General features: G+C 37.4%; 1 protein-coding gene across 4 annotated transcripts in view; it reads left to right on the top strand.

Annotated features, from left to right (window-relative positions):
- Positions 1 to 17,204, top strand: part of SMARCA2 (SWI/SNF related BAF chromatin remodeling complex subunit ATPase 2) — a 117,053-nt gene that overhangs the window by 68,691 nt on the left and 31,158 nt on the right. For 2 of the 4 annotated variants that reach the window (XM_081316507.1, XM_081316509.1), the window contains 8 exons: positions 886 to 999; positions 1,990 to 2,097; positions 3,674 to 3,760; positions 5,029 to 5,075; positions 7,465 to 7,631; positions 10,088 to 10,251; positions 12,301 to 12,528; positions 14,701 to 14,778. In XM_081316507.1, the coding sequence (XP_081172633.1) occupies positions 886 to 999; positions 1,990 to 2,097; positions 3,674 to 3,760; positions 5,029 to 5,075; positions 7,465 to 7,631; positions 10,088 to 10,251; positions 12,301 to 12,528; positions 14,701 to 14,778 (993 nt within the window). Of the gene's footprint in view, positions 1 to 885; positions 1,000 to 1,989; positions 2,098 to 3,673; positions 3,761 to 5,028; positions 5,076 to 7,464; positions 7,632 to 10,087; positions 10,252 to 12,300; positions 12,529 to 14,700; positions 14,779 to 15,372; positions 15,455 to 17,204 lie in introns of those variants that run through there. The other 2 variants (XM_081316508.1, XM_081316510.1) reach the window with 2 other exon arrangements.

Below are 17,204 nucleotides of genomic sequence, written 5' to 3' on the forward strand. Positions count from 1 at the left end.
GCAATTTATTTTAAAAATGCTAGAATAGCATGTTATATTAAATGTTTTATAGGAACTGGTATAGTACATCCATACAGTGAACTTTCTAATTAATGCATTCTTAATCTACTAAGTTATACCAACGAAGGGGAATATTTGTAGCGCAGGGTTGAAATGAGGGGTCCTTGGTGCTCTCTGAGCTTGCTTGTTTTCTTGCAGACATTTCATTACCCTAACTAGGTAACATCATCAGGGCTACCGGTAGTAAGGCGTGCTCTTTGCTGCCTGTTTATATTCTGGTGTCTTGCCTGCCTGCCTGTCTGTCTGGGTGGGTGGGGGCGGTCTTTAAGGATTCTCTGGTTGGGTTGTTTACTAATGGCTCTTTGGCAGTTTCTTGATTGGGGTATTGCTTACTTGATTGTTGGTCTGAAGGTGACCTTGGAGTTAATCTATGCTGATCTGAGTGCTGATTACTCGTGGTGCTGGAGTCTTTTTCTCTTTTGAGCTAGTTGCTTGTCTCGTTTGCATAGTTTATAGATGTTGTTAATGTCTGTGTGTCTATTGATGGCTGATTTGCCAGAGTGCCAGTCTTCTAGACATTCCCTGGCATCCCTAAGACCGCCCCCACTACCCACACAGGCAAGACACCAGAATATAAACTGACAGCAAACAGCACTCCTTACTAGCACTGATGATATTACCTAGTTAGGGTAATGAAATGTTTGTAAGAAAACAAGCAAGCTCAGAGAGCACCAAGGACTCCTCACTACTAAGTTGTGTTAGTATATAAGAAGGCTTATAAAGAGTTTGTTAGCATTGAAAAATAATGAAATGTGTAAGTGTTGTTTTTAAAAGTGCTTCTCCCTCTCCCCCCCCCTCTTTTCTCTTTTTAATCTTTACATTTAGGTGGATTTAAATGAGGAGGAAACTATTCTGATTATCCGGCGTCTCCATAAAGTTCTAAGACCTTTTTTGTTAAGAAGGTTGAAGAAAGAGGTCGAATCTCAGTTACCAGAAAAGGTTTGGGAAGATGAAGCTCTGTTAAATTACCTGTCGTAAATAAATATGGGTGCCACAGGTTGCAAAATGCCTGTGTCAGAACTTAGTCAACTTTGCCTGAAACTGCAGACATTTGGCCTGGGTTCTGAATCTTGCTTTACCTATTTTACACTGAGAGAATATCAGTAATGTAAAATAGGAAATAATTTAGGGCTAGATCCATCCATTTAAAAACAATATGTATAGGTAGTCCTTAATTAACAACCTATTTGTTCCATGACCATTTGAATTTATGCTGAACGAGGAGACTTATAGCCAGTCCTCAAAGCTACAGCAAAGTCAAAGTGATGTTGCTCCTGTGGATCATACAGGAGTTATTTTACAGCCATGCCATTGGTGATGGAATTCCTGGTCCTAATTCCTGTCATTAAAGGAGGACTATTTTTCAGGTCTTTGATTATTCAATTTACCATGTGGTAATGTGTGCGCGTGCATGCGCACATGTGTCTTTAGTATATTATTACACATTTTCTAGCAAAATTTCCTGCTGCCCTTTTAGCTGAGATCCAGTATATGTGGATATAGCATAGTACTTCTGATTATAATAATCTCAAGGATTAATAAACTTGCAAATATCATCAATCACTATTCCATTGAATATGTAGAAAGTAGTATGCATTTTAATAATTTTTTAAATAAAATATAAATAACCTTTGGAATAGGTAAGAGTAAAACCGTTGGGATACATCAGGCAATAGGTCTGTGACATAGCAAGAGAATTAACCTTTTCTGTGTTATTTTTTCCCCCTGTAGTCAATTGTTAAGAACCAGCATAATCTAGTTTTGCTAGCGTTCTAATTTATAACTTTGAATAGGTTGCTTTGTAAATCCTTACAGGTAGATATAATTTTTTGTAATGAATGGTGCAGGCATTTTAATAGATTTTTGAATTTATTAAAAAGATTTGAAAAAGCCGCATTATTTAATATTTATTGTATGTTTTTGTACAAGGTTGAATATGTGATAAAGTGTGATATGGCAGCCCTGCAGAAGATTCTGTATCGCCACATGCAAGCCAAGGGAATCCTTCTTACTGATGGCTCGGAGAAAGACAAGAAGGTGAGAAGACTCCTGGCATCTTGTCTTTTCTAGAATAAAACTCCCCTATGCCAAAAAGTAATTCTAACAAATAAATGGTTTGAGCTTTCTTGAGTATAACTAGGGGAAAAACAAAACATTACTAATTCATTATATATGAGACCTAGATTGTTATTAAAGCCTTGGTGGAGCAGTGGGCTAATGCCTCCTTAAGTAACACCAGCTGCCTGCAATTAGTGCAGGTTCGAGTCCCACCAGGCTCAAGGTTGACTCAGCCTTCCATCCTTCCGAGGTAGGTAAAATGAGGACCCAGATTGTTGGGGGCAATTAAGCTGACTTTGTAATAATGCCGCTGGTGTGTGTGTGAAAGCCCTAATAAGCAGGCATATACATAGAATGAAGGCTACTGCTAAGCTTGTAAGCCGCCCTGAGTCTTCGGAGAAGGGCGGGATATAAATGGAATTAAAATAAAATAAAATAAATAAACAAATGGTGGATTAAAAGAGAAAAAGGAGGGAATCTGGAGTGCTTTGGAAACTTAAACTGAGGGTAACCAGCACTGGAATTAACATAAATAGGTAACTAGTTACAAAAGGTACTTTAGAATTTGGATTAAAAAAAAAATAAGTTCCTGGGAGTCTACCTCTGTGAAGATCTTACCTGGAAGGTCAATACAACCCAGGTGGCCAGAAAGGCCCAACAGAGACTCCACTTCCTCAGGGTCTTGCGGAAGAACAGGGTAGAACAACAGCTAATGACCTTCTTTTACCGGTCTGCTATAGAGAGCGTCCTCTCACACTGTTTTGTGGTTTGGTATGCTGGCCTGACAGCCACGGATAGGAAAGTATTACAGAGGGTGGTAAGCACAGCACAGACATTGTGGGCTGTCCCCTGACACCACTGGATGACATCGCCAGGGCTTGCTGCCGTGGAAGAGTGGGGAAAATTCTCAGGGACGATTCACACCCTGGTCGGTATCTCTTTACTCTCCTACCACCAGGTAGGAGATATAGGAGTATAGCCAGCCGTACCAACAGGCTGAAGAACAGCTTCTATCCATGGCTGTCAGGCTCCCGAACGGGAAATAACTCTTATGTATGATTGACTTGCAAGGCCGGTGTATTTTGCAATTAGCTCACATGGTGTAACAAGATGGTGGGTTTGTTGTCACTGTGTGTTGTGGGGGTGGGGCACTAAGGGAGGCTAAGCCAATCTCACTCTATACATGTTGTACTTTGATAATAAACATTAATTCATTCACCAAGCCTGAATAATTGTCTGAAATATATATTTTAGAATGTATTCCAAAACAACTATGGAATATTGGAAGAAAACACAGCTGCTTTAAAAGATTTACAAAAAGGTCCTTTCAATCTGTAAAATTCACCAATTTGAGAATGTCACAGAGTTATGTTGAGTGTTCTATTACTAAATTTTTGGTTACAAGGCACTTCTTTCAAAGAACTGCACAGCTCTAGATAATACATTAGAAGAAGCATATACTATGCTGTGAATATGGTAAATATGCCATATATTAAGTGAACAATATTTTCTCAGATTTTATCAGTTCATAACTACCTTTATGTTACTTCCTCAGGGAAAAGGTGGAGCCAAAACACTCATGAATACCATCATGCAGCTGAGGAAAATATGCAATCACCCATATATGTTCCAACATATTGAGGTAAATCATTTCATTCTAGATGGATTCACACAGTTATTCCCACTTAAAGTAGCATTTTTCTATTCTTTCACTGAGATCTTTTGAAAACAGTTTCAGTATAGATCAACTAAATGTTGGAATTTCTGAACCATTACTTGACATCAGAAAGTTTATTTTTGGGGATGTCTAATTAAAATTCCTTGCCTATCATCAAATGACTGACTTTTTCATATAGTCAAGAGAATTTTTGTCATCCTGACTGACATGAAATATTTTACACCTTTTTAATCACATGAATATGAAAATGCCTCCACTGTGCTTGCAAATTCCACTGAGTAAGAATTGCTGCCTTATCCTAACTTAACTGTTGATGAGCTGCTGGTTGGATTTGTTCCTACTTTGCACAGAGGGATATAATGAACTAGAAATCACAAATGAGACTTCTGGTTTCCTTCTTGCTTCCTTGAAAACTAGGATGTGTAATTCAATATGATTTGATTTATTCCAATTTTGAACCTTGACTCATTTGGGAATAAGGAAGTGGAAATCAAGGTTCAGCTATCATACACAACTTGACATCTAACCAAAAAAGAGCAGAAAGTCCCCACATATGTTGTAAAATTGTTCATAGATTACCAATGAAATGATTAGTTGCAATCATTTAATCAATTGCAGAAATGAAAAAGCTTCTTGAATGAGAAATAAAAGGTCTTCAAGGAAAAACAGTTGCTTCTTGGAAAATCACCTTTGGGATTTAATCAATTAGTTGCCCGTTATTTATTGACCCCACCACCACTTTAACAATTGCATGAAGCTTGCCGGCTAATTCATGTAACTTAAGTATGCCTTTATACTTTTAAAGAAAAATATAACTTCTGAAATCCGTTGTTTTAAATAACATTGGAACTACAAAGCTGAATTTATGCATTTTAAGTGATTCATTTCTAGAACTATGCAAAGTATCCAAATGGTATTTCACAATGTGAGAAGTAAGTATAAGTACTCTGTTCATTTCATTTCAGAAGCTGGGGTTTTTTTGCAGCTGATGTGGCTGCTTTACAGGTTGATTCCCATTGTCCCTGTGTGTTTATGTACTTCCCATTTGATTTTACTGTCCATGTTTTTTGTCAGGTATCAAAGTGGAGGCCTAGAACAGAATGTGGCTATTTCAATTATTGGAAGAGAGATATTTTGTGCATGGTCCTATGCATTGTAAAGCATTTCTTCTGATGGATTTTAGAGATCTTTAATATGGAAAAGCTAAATGTTTCATTGTTATCATTTTGCAGGAATCCTTTGCTGAACATTTGGGTTATTCCAGTGGTGTTATCAATGGGTAATTTTTTTCACTTTGTACTTATTTGTGGCCAATTTATTAATAGATGGGGTTATTTCAGATTAAAACATAAACCATTCAAAAATACATTGGCATAAAAATCAGAATAAGACATGATCTAGGCATGATAAAACACTTCTAAAGCACCAAATTAACATATTGATAAAAGAAATTGAGTTAAGAGGAGCAGACATATAAATCTTTAAATAAATAAATGAATAAAATAAATACAATTAATAAACGGAATATTATTAAGTGCCAAATAAATCCCAGGGTTATTGCATTATTTATTGATGTTATAATTAGAGATCAAAATACCAAAAGAAGCATATATATTAGAAAAAGTTATAAGACAAAAGTAAAATTCAAATCAGCTTAAGGGAAAACAAATTATTAAAACTCCTAGCCAATTAAATATTTAGAAGCAACAGTAATAGCCACAAAGCATCTCTTCTGGAGATATTGGGTGATCTATCAGTTAAGTGGAGGCAAATCCCAATTTTGCATGGCTGCACATTAGAACCCTATTATATTCCCTTAATTTCCAGTGGAGACATATGTTTCACACTTTTTCCTGAAAGTAAGAAAAGCTTTAGACACTGATTGACTGTTTCTGACTTTAAACACTAAAAACTGTTTACAGCAATTAACAATACTAATTAAAAAACATAAACATGAAATAATACAAATAAAATCAAGAGAAGCTTAAAATCGGTATCATTAAAATCAAAATACTATTCAATTCACATTTCAAAGCTGGAGGAAAGATGGATTTTTACCCATTTCCTAAATTGTGACAAACGTAGGGAGGTAAACCTACACCCTAGGGAGTACATTCCATAGTCTAGGGGTCACATGGGAAAAGCCCACTCCCACATGCTAGATAGAGCTTGTAGCTATGAAATATTTTCAGAAGGTTTTCTTCTGCTGACCTATGCAGATTCATAGCAGGAGGGATGGTCCCTCAGTTAATTATTATGGATATGTTTACTCTGAAATATATCACTTTGGTAAAGTGAGATTAACTGCAGAGTATAAGCTTAAGAAAGTTTGTCAGGTCACACTCAAATTATACAAAGAAAATGGCCTTTTTATATCTACAAATTTTAGAAAAAGAAGAAATAACACCTTGTGTGTAAAGTCTGTCCTCCTCAGAAAAATCCAAACTTCCGAAAGGCAAATTGTTGAAGAGGTTGAAGAAACAATCTTCTGGACACTTAGAAAGCCTATGGATAACATATAAAATAGAAGTTTCCATTCCTCCTGTTTGTACTGAATACTGGAATTCTGAAGTTTTCCTACTGTTAGAAGCCCTGGACTAACTAGCTCACGGATCGGCAACCCGCGGCTCTGGAGCCGCACACAGCTCTTTCAGCCTTCTCCTGCGGCTCCCAGTCGTCCTCCGCCATTTGCAGAGACAGAGAGAGGCACTTGCACTTCCCCCCCCCCTGTGTGTTTGTGTGTGTGTGTGTGTGTGTGTGTGTGTGTGTGTGTGTGTGTGTGTGTGTGACTCACGCTGTTCTCCGAGAAGCTGACAAGCTTATTGGGCGGGGCTCTTGCCTTTGCTGCGTCTCTACAGGAAGCAGCAGAAAGCAGGGCAGGAGAGCCAGCCCAATAGGAATGTGTGTCAGCTTCTCCAAGAACAGCATGAAGCCAGCTTGCCTGGTGAGCAGAAGATCGGAGAGAGGGAGGGAGAGAGAGAGAGGGAGAGAGAGAGTGAACTCATGCACAGCAGCATCTATTTCTTTTTAATTAAACTCTTCAATCAAGTTCTCCTCCTTGTGTGTGCGCGCGCATGCACGCACGAGAAAGAGTTTTGCGGCTCCCAATGTTTTTTCCCCCCTCTGGGAAACAGGTCCAAGTGGATCTTTTGAGTGTTTAAGGTTGCCGACCCCTGAACTAGGTGAAAAAGACTTCCAGACAAACATGTGATTTATGGATATGAAAATGGGGAAAAAAGGGCAGCTTAAAGAATGAAGTTTTGATGTAACCTGAGGAGAGAGAGGATAAAATATAAATATATTTATAATTGCTGCTAAGGAAATTGAAAGGTGCTTCTTTATAATCTTTCTTTCAATTTATGTTATTTTACTATCTTCTTTTTTCATCATTATTTTTCTTTACTCTTTATTTTCTCTTATGGCTTTTATTTTGTTAAAAAAATTGTTAATGAAAACTACATTTTAAAAATGATTATTTTCAGACATATCTTTCCTTCTAAAACTAGTCCTTCCTCCTTCCCGGACAATATTTAGTCGGTTTGCTTGAGCATTTTTCTTTTTCTGGATTTTGGGCTTGATTTTGGAAAATAGCTTAGTGAGAGTTAATAAAGACCTACACAAATAAAAGCAATTCTTGTGTATGTATTTTTTTTTTTCTTTTGTCACAGAGCTGAGCTTTATCGGGCTTCCGGGAAGTTTGAGCTACTTGATCGAATTCTACCAAAGTTGCGAGCCACTAATCATCGTGTGCTTCTTTTCTGTCAAATGACCTCCCTTATGACTATTATGGAAGATTACTTTGCTTTTCGAAACTTTGCTTATTTGCGACTTGATGGTAATGTCTATGATGAATCTAGAGTTCATTTAAAGAGTACAATAGGAATACACCTCATTATTTAATTAATATGCTGCTAATAAACCAAGCTCTATTTTGTATTATTGTAACCAAGGCTCTAAATTTTGGCTGGGAAAGCCGTGTCTAAAATTCTGGACTTTTATTACTTATTGCTATTGTCATTCAGTGATTGAGAACATTCTTTATTTGCTGATATTATATTATTACAGTAATAATTACAGACAGCTTTTGAAATGGTGTTTCAGATTGTTAGCTTCCTATAAATGATATTGAGATACTTTACAGGGATCTTACAATCAAGACTGAGGTCACAAATGCTTCAAACATGTTCCTTTCATAGTTTCATTATTTTAAGGTTGTCTTTCAAAATAATAATGTGACAGAAATCTAGAAACTCTGCTGAATTTTTTCCATTCATTTATCCAGTTCTCTAAAACACTGTTGCATTGCCAAGTTAAAATATCCTTAATATGATATTCTTCACTAAGTAAAAGATTTTAATTTTAATTTTAATTTTATTAAATTTATATACCGCCCTTTCCCGAAGGACTCAGTGCGGTTTACAGGGTATTTAAAATCAAACAGTACAAAATACAAAAGTTAAAAAACAATTTAAAAAGATTAAATTATCCCTTAACTAAAAACCTCAGTTAAAAATTCTCAGCCTGGGCCGGAGAGCTCAAAGAGCCAGGTCTTCAGGTCCCGGCGGAATGAACGAAGTTCAGGGGCGGTCCTAAGCTCCACGGGCAGCTGGTTCCAGAGGGCAGGCGCACCCACAGAGAAGGCCCTCCCCCTGGGTGTTATCCACCAGCAATCTTTTACCGGCGGCACCCTGAGAAGACCCTCCCTGTGTGAGCACACTGGACGAAGGGAGTTTGATGCTGGCAGGAGGTGTTCCCTCAAATATCCCGGACCCAAGCCATTGAGGGGAGAAGTTTACTAAAAGGTTTAAAGTTAATTATACAAACTATAGTATGTCTCTACAGGCCTTCCAACGCAGAAGAGCTTTTGGAGGGAGTTATGATTATATGAATATATATAAAGATAAAGTACTATTTAATTAAATATTATCTCTCTACTTGGTCACTGGCCGGAAGTGAAGTGTTTACTTCATTTTCCTTTCAAGAAAAAAATATATTTCTGAGAAGCATGTTTAGCAAAACAAAACGGTTAGAAAAATAGAAATTAACTCTTCCCTAAAAGGGAGTTAGGCAAAATGCTGCTGACATCAGTAGCAGTAGCGGGATTATTGAACAGGAGGATTCTATCAAATCAGCTCTTTGAGGAAAGATGTGAACTGTGAAAGCCACCTTGTCCTCCTAGCCCAGGGGTAGGCAACCTTGGCTCTTTTATGACTCGTGGACTTCAACTCCCAGAATTCCTGAGTCAGCATAGCTGACTCAGGAATTCTGGGAGTTGGAGTCCACGAGTCATAAAAGAGCCAAGGTTGCCTACCCCTGTCCTAGCCCACTATTATCTGACCCATTGGAGTCACCCCTGATTATAGACACTTGTAGGGAAGGGAAACAGCTGCTCCTGCAGTGTGGTTACTCTTTGGGACAATCAGAAGTTGTATAAATAATAAGATTTACTTGAAATCACTTGGATTTGCTTCAAATAGATGTTCCACTTTCTTATGAGCAGAACATCTGTATGAGAAACTTGCCTCTGCTTATGTGCAAACAACCATAAAATTGTTGTGACTCACTTTTAATGTTTCCCAAGCTATAAGCAGAGGTGACATACAAATGGCTGAAAGCATGTATGTATGTATGTATGTATGTATGTATGTAAATAAGCAAGCAAGCCACTTTTGAGAACTTGTTCTTGGGAGATGCTTATCAATAATCAATACACAAATAATCTCAGAATCAACAATATCAGATGCTTTTAATATCCAACCTTTCATTCATGAACTTATAGCACCCTCCCTATTGCTCTCTCCTCCTTTTCCTCCAAAGAACACTGTAAAATATGTTAGACTGAGAAAGTGATTGGTCCAAAGTCACCGAAGTTTTTAAGGCTGAAAGTAGACTGGACCCTGGCACTCTTCACTCCCAGGCCAACATTTTAACCACTAGCTTTCAAATATAACGGCTTAGAAATGAATTTCACTCATTTTATCTTCACGTAATTGCTTGACAAATTCATCAGAGTCAGCTTTTTCACCAAGAACAATTGTAATTCTTCAGTTAAGATGCCAACAGTCTTAAAAATAGTTGTTCCTGAAACTTTATCCAAGCAAAGCACAAGTAGAGAACTATTGATTAGTACATTCAAAAAACATAAATTCTCATCTCTAAATTCATTCTGCATTGCAAGAGCAGTATAAGTAAATCCTGGGATCAATATTGCATATGTTTGGAAGTCTGGATAATGAGCAGATATTTGCAGGCTAGGAACTCCTGAATTCTTTTTTTAAATTTATTTTTTAGGAACAACAAAGTCAGAAGATCGAGCAGCTCTGCTGAAGAAATTCAATGAGCCTAATTCCCAATACTTTATTTTTCTGCTGAGCACAAGAGCAGGAGGTCTGGGTTTGAACCTTCAGGCAGCTGATACTGTTATAATATTTGACAGTGACTGGAATCCACACCAGGTAATTTAGGATTCCTTGTTCTTCTGTGTTGTTTTAAATCATTAATAATAAAACAAAGCTTTTGGTGAACAATAATGTGTTATTTTTATTTTTTTTTATTTTTTAATAATAATGTGTTAAAGTACATCAAAGGTGCTGAAGCATTTCCCCCCACCCCCCACCCCAAACTAAGTTTTTCTGGATTCATCCCCTTTGTTTTGTTTTTTCCCCAGCTACCATCAATTTGGCTGCGGGTTGTAAAAGAAAATTTACTATGGTTCCTACCACTTAGGATACACCATTTATAGGGGCTCCGTGGTAAAGCCTTCTCAGTGATGGCTTTTCTCCTTAGGAACAGCCTATACCCGAACAGATGGACCCCTCCCGCTGTATTACATTTTTTGAAGAGCTGTGGAAAGACTGAATATTGGTTATTAAGAACATTTTGTAGTTTTGACTGAATTCTGACCGCCCCAGTCCGTTACATGATCACAATCTGGGTGCTTGGCAACCAGCTCACATGATTGGTTGCAGTGCCCTGTGATCATGTGACCACCATTTCCCTACCACTTTCCCCGAAGTCCGCCCTTGCTGTGCCTCCCTCACACCTTTGCTGTCCCTCTTGTGCAGCGTCCTCTTCTGCACTTTCCCACCTTGCAGCAGCCTCTTACCTGCTTGCTAGCCTGCCTGGCTTGGTGATGGGAATCTGGCATGAAATTGTCTCATCTGAGAACCATGGGATTGGTTAATGACTGCAACCTGTGGCAAATAAAGTTAATAAATAAATAACCGGGACTGCAGGCGTTGATGTCACTAAGTAATGCAGTCATGCTTTACTACTGCCTCATCTAGTGATGGAAAGTCTTGTCCTAGTCGCTGTCATAAGTCAAGGACTGCAATTTGTTACAGGTGGATTTTATAAATTTTAATCCTATTTTTATAAATATTAAGCCAGGCTTGAGACTAAGTACCGACAAATTAGCCAATGAAAAGCTTCATTTCTCTTGTCTGATCACATAAAATGTCATATTGCTTCATCTGGCTTTTCCTCAAAAAATCAAAGATGAAAGAATTATTCAAAGGAAAGCAACCTGATATTATTATTGTTTTAAACAGTCTGCCCAGGCCATCAACGATGCCGTAGATTTTTGGTTTTAAAATGCTTATTTAAAAATATCTTAATTTTTCCTGTTTATTTATGTTATTTGTTTAATAAATAGTCTTGACTGAAATATCTAAAAAGGCTATGCAAATTACAATATTAATGTAAAATATTGTGTAATGCTGTATAATCAGACATATATGTGTGTAGGATCCAAAGTAAGAAAGAATGAGCTAAATACTTTCATTTTTATTAATTATATACTCAACATCAATTTTTTCAAACTGGTGGGAAAGCAGAACATTCTGACAGCAAGGAAATGGAAGTTATGAAGAAGACGTGCAAATTCAGTATCTGAGTAACTTATATTTAAAGTTCTTACAATAACCATGGATTAAGATGCCCCATTGGCAAACTATACACTGGTGCTGATAGTTGAGTATTACACCAAAGTCCAGAGCAAGATAGCCTGGTGTGAGGGGGTGTGGGGGTGTGGGTGTACACACATACATACACACACACATACATACACACATACCATAAACAAAAGTTATGATATCTTTTTTTGATGTGAATAATATATGTAGATGAACTCTAAAATACACCAATCATCCATCTATGGTGTATTAACCATAAATTAATTCTAATTAAAATTAAAGAACAATTGGAAACCGGTTATGATAGACGAACATTCAAGTAACTGCATCACAATCTGATTGTGTGATTTAAGCTGGCAGTTGGGAGACGTTGGTATAAAAAGTCACTCATCTTGCTTTAAATCATTGTATTATGGATCCAGGAATTCATTAATTGGAGCTTTGAAGGGCTTCATATGTGAGAAGGTCTATATTTAGGAATACTGATTATAGTCTACAGTGCTTTTCTGAATGTAAATGATGAGGTTTTGCTTTGCCCAGTTGCTCCAATGTTAGAAGTTCAACGTACTCTACCAAACATATTTTCCACAGGACTTGCAGGCACAAGACAGAGCTCATCGAATTGGACAGCAGAACGAAGTTCGGGTCTTACGATTGTGCACAGTGAACACTGTCGAGGAGAAAATCTTGGCAGCTGCGAAGTATAAATTGAATGTGGATCAGAAGGTTATTCAGGCTGGCATGTTTGATCAAAAATCTTCGAGCCATGAGCGAAGAGCTTTTCTCCAAGCCATATTGGAACATGAAGAAGAAAATGAGGTATTATACAAAAACCTCTGTTAAAAATAGATGTGCATTGCATTCTTACTCTTCCCAATTCCAGTATCCCTACACTTATTTGCTTAGTTCCTGATTCATGCTCTAGTTCGTAAAGGAACATTGAATCATGCCTAGGAACATCCCTGACCATTAATCTTAGCCGGAGCCGAAGGAACATAATTAGTTCCACCAGAAGTGAAATAGAAGTGAGAATTTGCCAGTAGAAACGAAAGGGGTGGACTCTGGCAGTAGCCCCAGACCCCTATAAACCCAGAAATGGCTTTTACTTTGCTAGCTGCTGTCGGGAGTGCAGGAAAATCCAAGGCTTGTTAAGCCACGCTACTGTAGAATGACTTGTAGAAAGTGGCTAAGCCTACTGGGAATTGTTCAGCAGTTGTAAGAGCTAGAACTTGAACTGTATCTTTTGGAAAAGGGAGCAGGCCATTCATTCCACAAGGTTCCTTTTACTCCCCTTAAAAGCTTATAGCAAGGGTTCATGGTTAAGAAACTGAATAATGCAAGTCTTCTGATTAAACAGAAGGCATTATCAAATTGGGTCTTCTAAATCGAAGGCTTTTTTAGTCAAAGGATTCAGGGGATCGAAATAAAATAAATTAAGCATGGTATTCTGCAGTATATTCTGATACAATTCAGAGTTACTCTGCCTCATTTTATATATCCTTCTTCCATGTGCCCTTGGTGTGGAATCTTGGCTTCCTTCTTGGGAGAGAAATTGATGTTCCCTAGGGAATACAGAATGGTGATAAAAGAAAATCAAACAACCTCTGTTGTTAACACTGCTGTTCAGAAAAGGCTATGATTTGAAGGATCAGGTTAAGCATCCAGGTTTATGGATATATATTGCATTATTTTGTACTAAACAGTTCAGACGTTGGATGTTTAGTACTTCACTAGAGCTGTGATAACCATGCATGCTGCGAGAATCTGGATGACCCCTAGAAGGCAGAAAAATATTAAACTTTTTTGTGTTATTTGGCTGTCCTCTGATAGTCACATATATTTTTGCAACCCAGGTATGATAGCACTAACTTTAACCATTGACAGAAATTGGGGAAAGAGATGTGTGAAATCTAATTAATGGAATATAGAAATGGCACGTTTGGAACATACTGTAGATATGTCATTTCCCAAGAGAATCACTGGTTAAAGGTCATGAGGTTTATTTTTTAGGTATGAGTTGAGTATTCTTGTTACAACAGTTTTGTAGCTGTAAATAAAAATGAAGTCGAAAGACCTGACTGAATTGAAGCTGCATCAGACACTTAAAATATTGGCCATCTGTGATGTAAAACAAACAAATAGTGCTCGCTTGACATTCAGAGTTGCAACAGTGTTGAATGAATGGTATTTATGATGGGTCCTTGAAGTTCTGGCCATTTAGGCACACCTGCGGTATCGATTTGGCAACCAGCTCTCACTTAGAAGGATTGCAGCATCCCATAGTCAAGTGATTGACACTTGCAACCCTCCCTGCTGGCTTGTCACAGGTCAGTGGGAAAGGCAGCAGGAAAGTTGCAAATCTGATAAGTTCCACCACCACCTGGGCTTTTTTCTCACCATGGCCTCCTTCCCTCAGCCTCCCTGTGCTCAGACTTATCCGTGCCCTCCTTCCTGCACTCAGATGCATCTGCTCCTTCAGACATGCACCCGCTCCTTCCAACTCCAGCCTGTGCCCAGTCTCTGCATCCCATTCATACGCCTGCAACATCCCCATGCTCCTTATGCGGTTCTCTAGCTACATCCCAGTTAGTGACCCATGTATTTTGGAGTTAACCACAGCAGTCACATGATGTTGCCCTTTATGACTACATCACTTAGCAAGAGCAGCCCCAGTCCCAATTGCCATTGTAACCTGAGGACTTACCTATATATATGCACATGCTTTTATGCTCTAATATGAGGGCCAGTTTGATGTAATGGTTAAGGCATTAGACTAGAAAGTGGGAGACTGTGAGTTCTAGTCCTGTCTTAGGCACAAAACCAGCTGGATGACACGGGTCATCCAGTCACTTTTTCTCGAACATAGGAAGGAGGACAATGGCAAATCACTTCTGCAAACCTTGCCAGGAAAACTGCATGGAGGTTTCTGAGAATCAGACATAATTGAATGAAAGAAAGGAAAATTGTAAACATTTTTCTTTCCATCTTTAGGAAGAAGATGAAGTTCCTGATGATGAGACTCTGAATCAGATGATTGCACGAAATGAAGAGGAATTTGATCTTTTCATGGTAGTGATGCATGTTTCTAATTGTTGATAGAATTGTTGCCTTGATAACTTTTATAGCTCACTTTTTAGCCTAGGGATGAATTCATTAAGGCAGAAAATTGTGAAATCCCTAACACTTAGGAATGTATGAAATAAAAGGACACACTAACAAATAGCATCTTTATGACCTTTCTAAGATGTCCATTTCCATAATCAAACTTTATAACTGTTGCGTTGTTATAAGTGTGGATGCAATTTCTAGCATTTCAACACAGAATAGACTGAAACATCATTTAACTAGCCAAATTATAATTTATCATCTGAATTTTGGACCTATACACTAACCAAGTTGAAAAGAAACAAATGAATACTTCGTGCTATTTTTCAATATATATCAGTCAGCATAAATTAAATTACTAATTGTTTTTATGTCTTTCTACAAAATCTGACTGAAATGCAACACTTACTGGATTAAAAACACTAATCTCTATTAGATTAATAACTAGTCTTGAAATGCATTTCTCTATGTGTGCCACAAGAGGCTGCTGTGATACTTGCTGCTAATCCAATTGGTCCCTCTTCTTCACCTGTTCTGTTTGTTTATTACTGTTAATAGATCTTAGTGACAGATCTTGATCCGAGGAAATGAAAGCAAGAGGGAGCAACAGTAGAGAAACAATGAGACTCCTTTGAAGAGTGTTTGTTATCTATTTACTTTTTTGTTTACTAAATTTATTACAGCACTATTAAAAACATGTAGACTAAAAGAACGTTCCAACATAATAATAACATTAGACCATTAACAGTAATAAAATACTTTTAAAAATGAAGGCCCTATATCAGGGGTGTCAAACTGCCGGCCCACGGGCCGGATGCGTCATCCGGAAGCCACGCCCACCCCATTGCCGGCAATGGCAAAACCATCCCAATGCGTTGCGCGACGTCACATGACATCGCGAGTTTGTCATATCTGCCCTATATGATTAGAGACCTAATGTTTATTGATTTTTTACTAGTTATAAATATAGGGAATATTTTAAGACTGATGGATTAGTCAGAAGTCAAGAACATACAGTACTTAGTTTCTCTAAAGCCAATAAATTTTTTAGGGTTAATTAAAAATGGATTTGGGATGTATATAGAAGCCTGTAGAGCCTAATAATATCAGCCTATAGCCATACTGGGAGTTTTGGCCCATTTTCACATTAAGTTAGTTAGAGTCTTCTTTTTCCACAAAATTATTGGAGATATCATACTCTTTCATGTGTCCTACTGTGAACTCTTATAATCATACAACAGCCCCTCCGCCCAAGTCCCCTCTATTTCCTTTTAAAAGGCCAGTATTATGGTAGAAAGGACAAAATGAACTGGATAAAATTTTAGGATACTAATATAATCTCAGTGAGTTAGGGGTGTATGGATCCATGCGCACACATAGGTTAAAAAGTCTTATCTTTAATGGAAGAAAAGTAATAAGTGTAATATTATCATAGTGTTTTGAACAAATATTTTTCCTTGAAATAAAAGAGTCTCTCACCTTCCTTATTAATGAAAATGTCAAGCTGTAATTGATCCATGTCGTAGGCTGGGTGATTGATATTACTCTCAAACATTTCAGGAATGGATGTAATTAAAAACATTTAAAACTAAGCTCATCATTTGTCGTATTGCTATAGAAATGTCAGTAGAAGAATAACATTCTGTAATTTACTTATGTGTACATCTCATGGCAATGACACTCATTAAGAGTTTGTGTGCAGTGTGGTCTCTGCTGTTTATTTTGCTGATTAAAAGTAATTGAGTCAAAATTCTCTGTAAAATATGCTGTAGGAAATACACAAGGACTTGAAAGTATAATTCCATTGTCCAGGCTGAAATTCTGTAACTATAATTATTTCACAATGGTTAGAATAGAACATATTCATATGATTTTTCATATTGTATTCTGATGGTTAGTATGTAACACTAATTTGAGCATAGGCAGAAATATTTGCACACAAAATCCCTCTGCCTTCACCTAACTGGAAGAACAGAATTCCCAATTTTCATTTATTGCCAAATTAGGCATCAGCTAAATTGATGAATCAGGAAAAGGGAAGCTAAGAAGTAGAGTTGGTATACTACAGTACTAAATTGTAGCCTAATTTACTTGGAATTTATAGAAGTTATAGAACAGTTGGCTGAAAAGCTCAATATTGTGACACCTGGGTGATAGCAAAAGCTGTAGTAGCTCTTAGTTTTGATATTACTTCAAAAGAAGATTATTGTGGAAGAACTGATACTTAAAACTATTAATATATACAAATAAATAAAATTTGTTGTTGAAGGGTCTGTGTACTTCCGCAAACTTTATTTCTCAGTCATCCTGATAACTCCCTCTTGTTTCTTGGTGATTCCATTTTGGCTAAAATCCAGTATTAGAATAACTGGTGTACATATAGCTTACTA

The sequence above is a fragment of the Vipera berus genome (assembly GCF_964194415.1).
Source record: "Vipera berus genome assembly, chromosome: 2".
NCBI lineage: Eukaryota > Metazoa > Chordata > Lepidosauria > Squamata > Viperidae > Vipera > Vipera berus.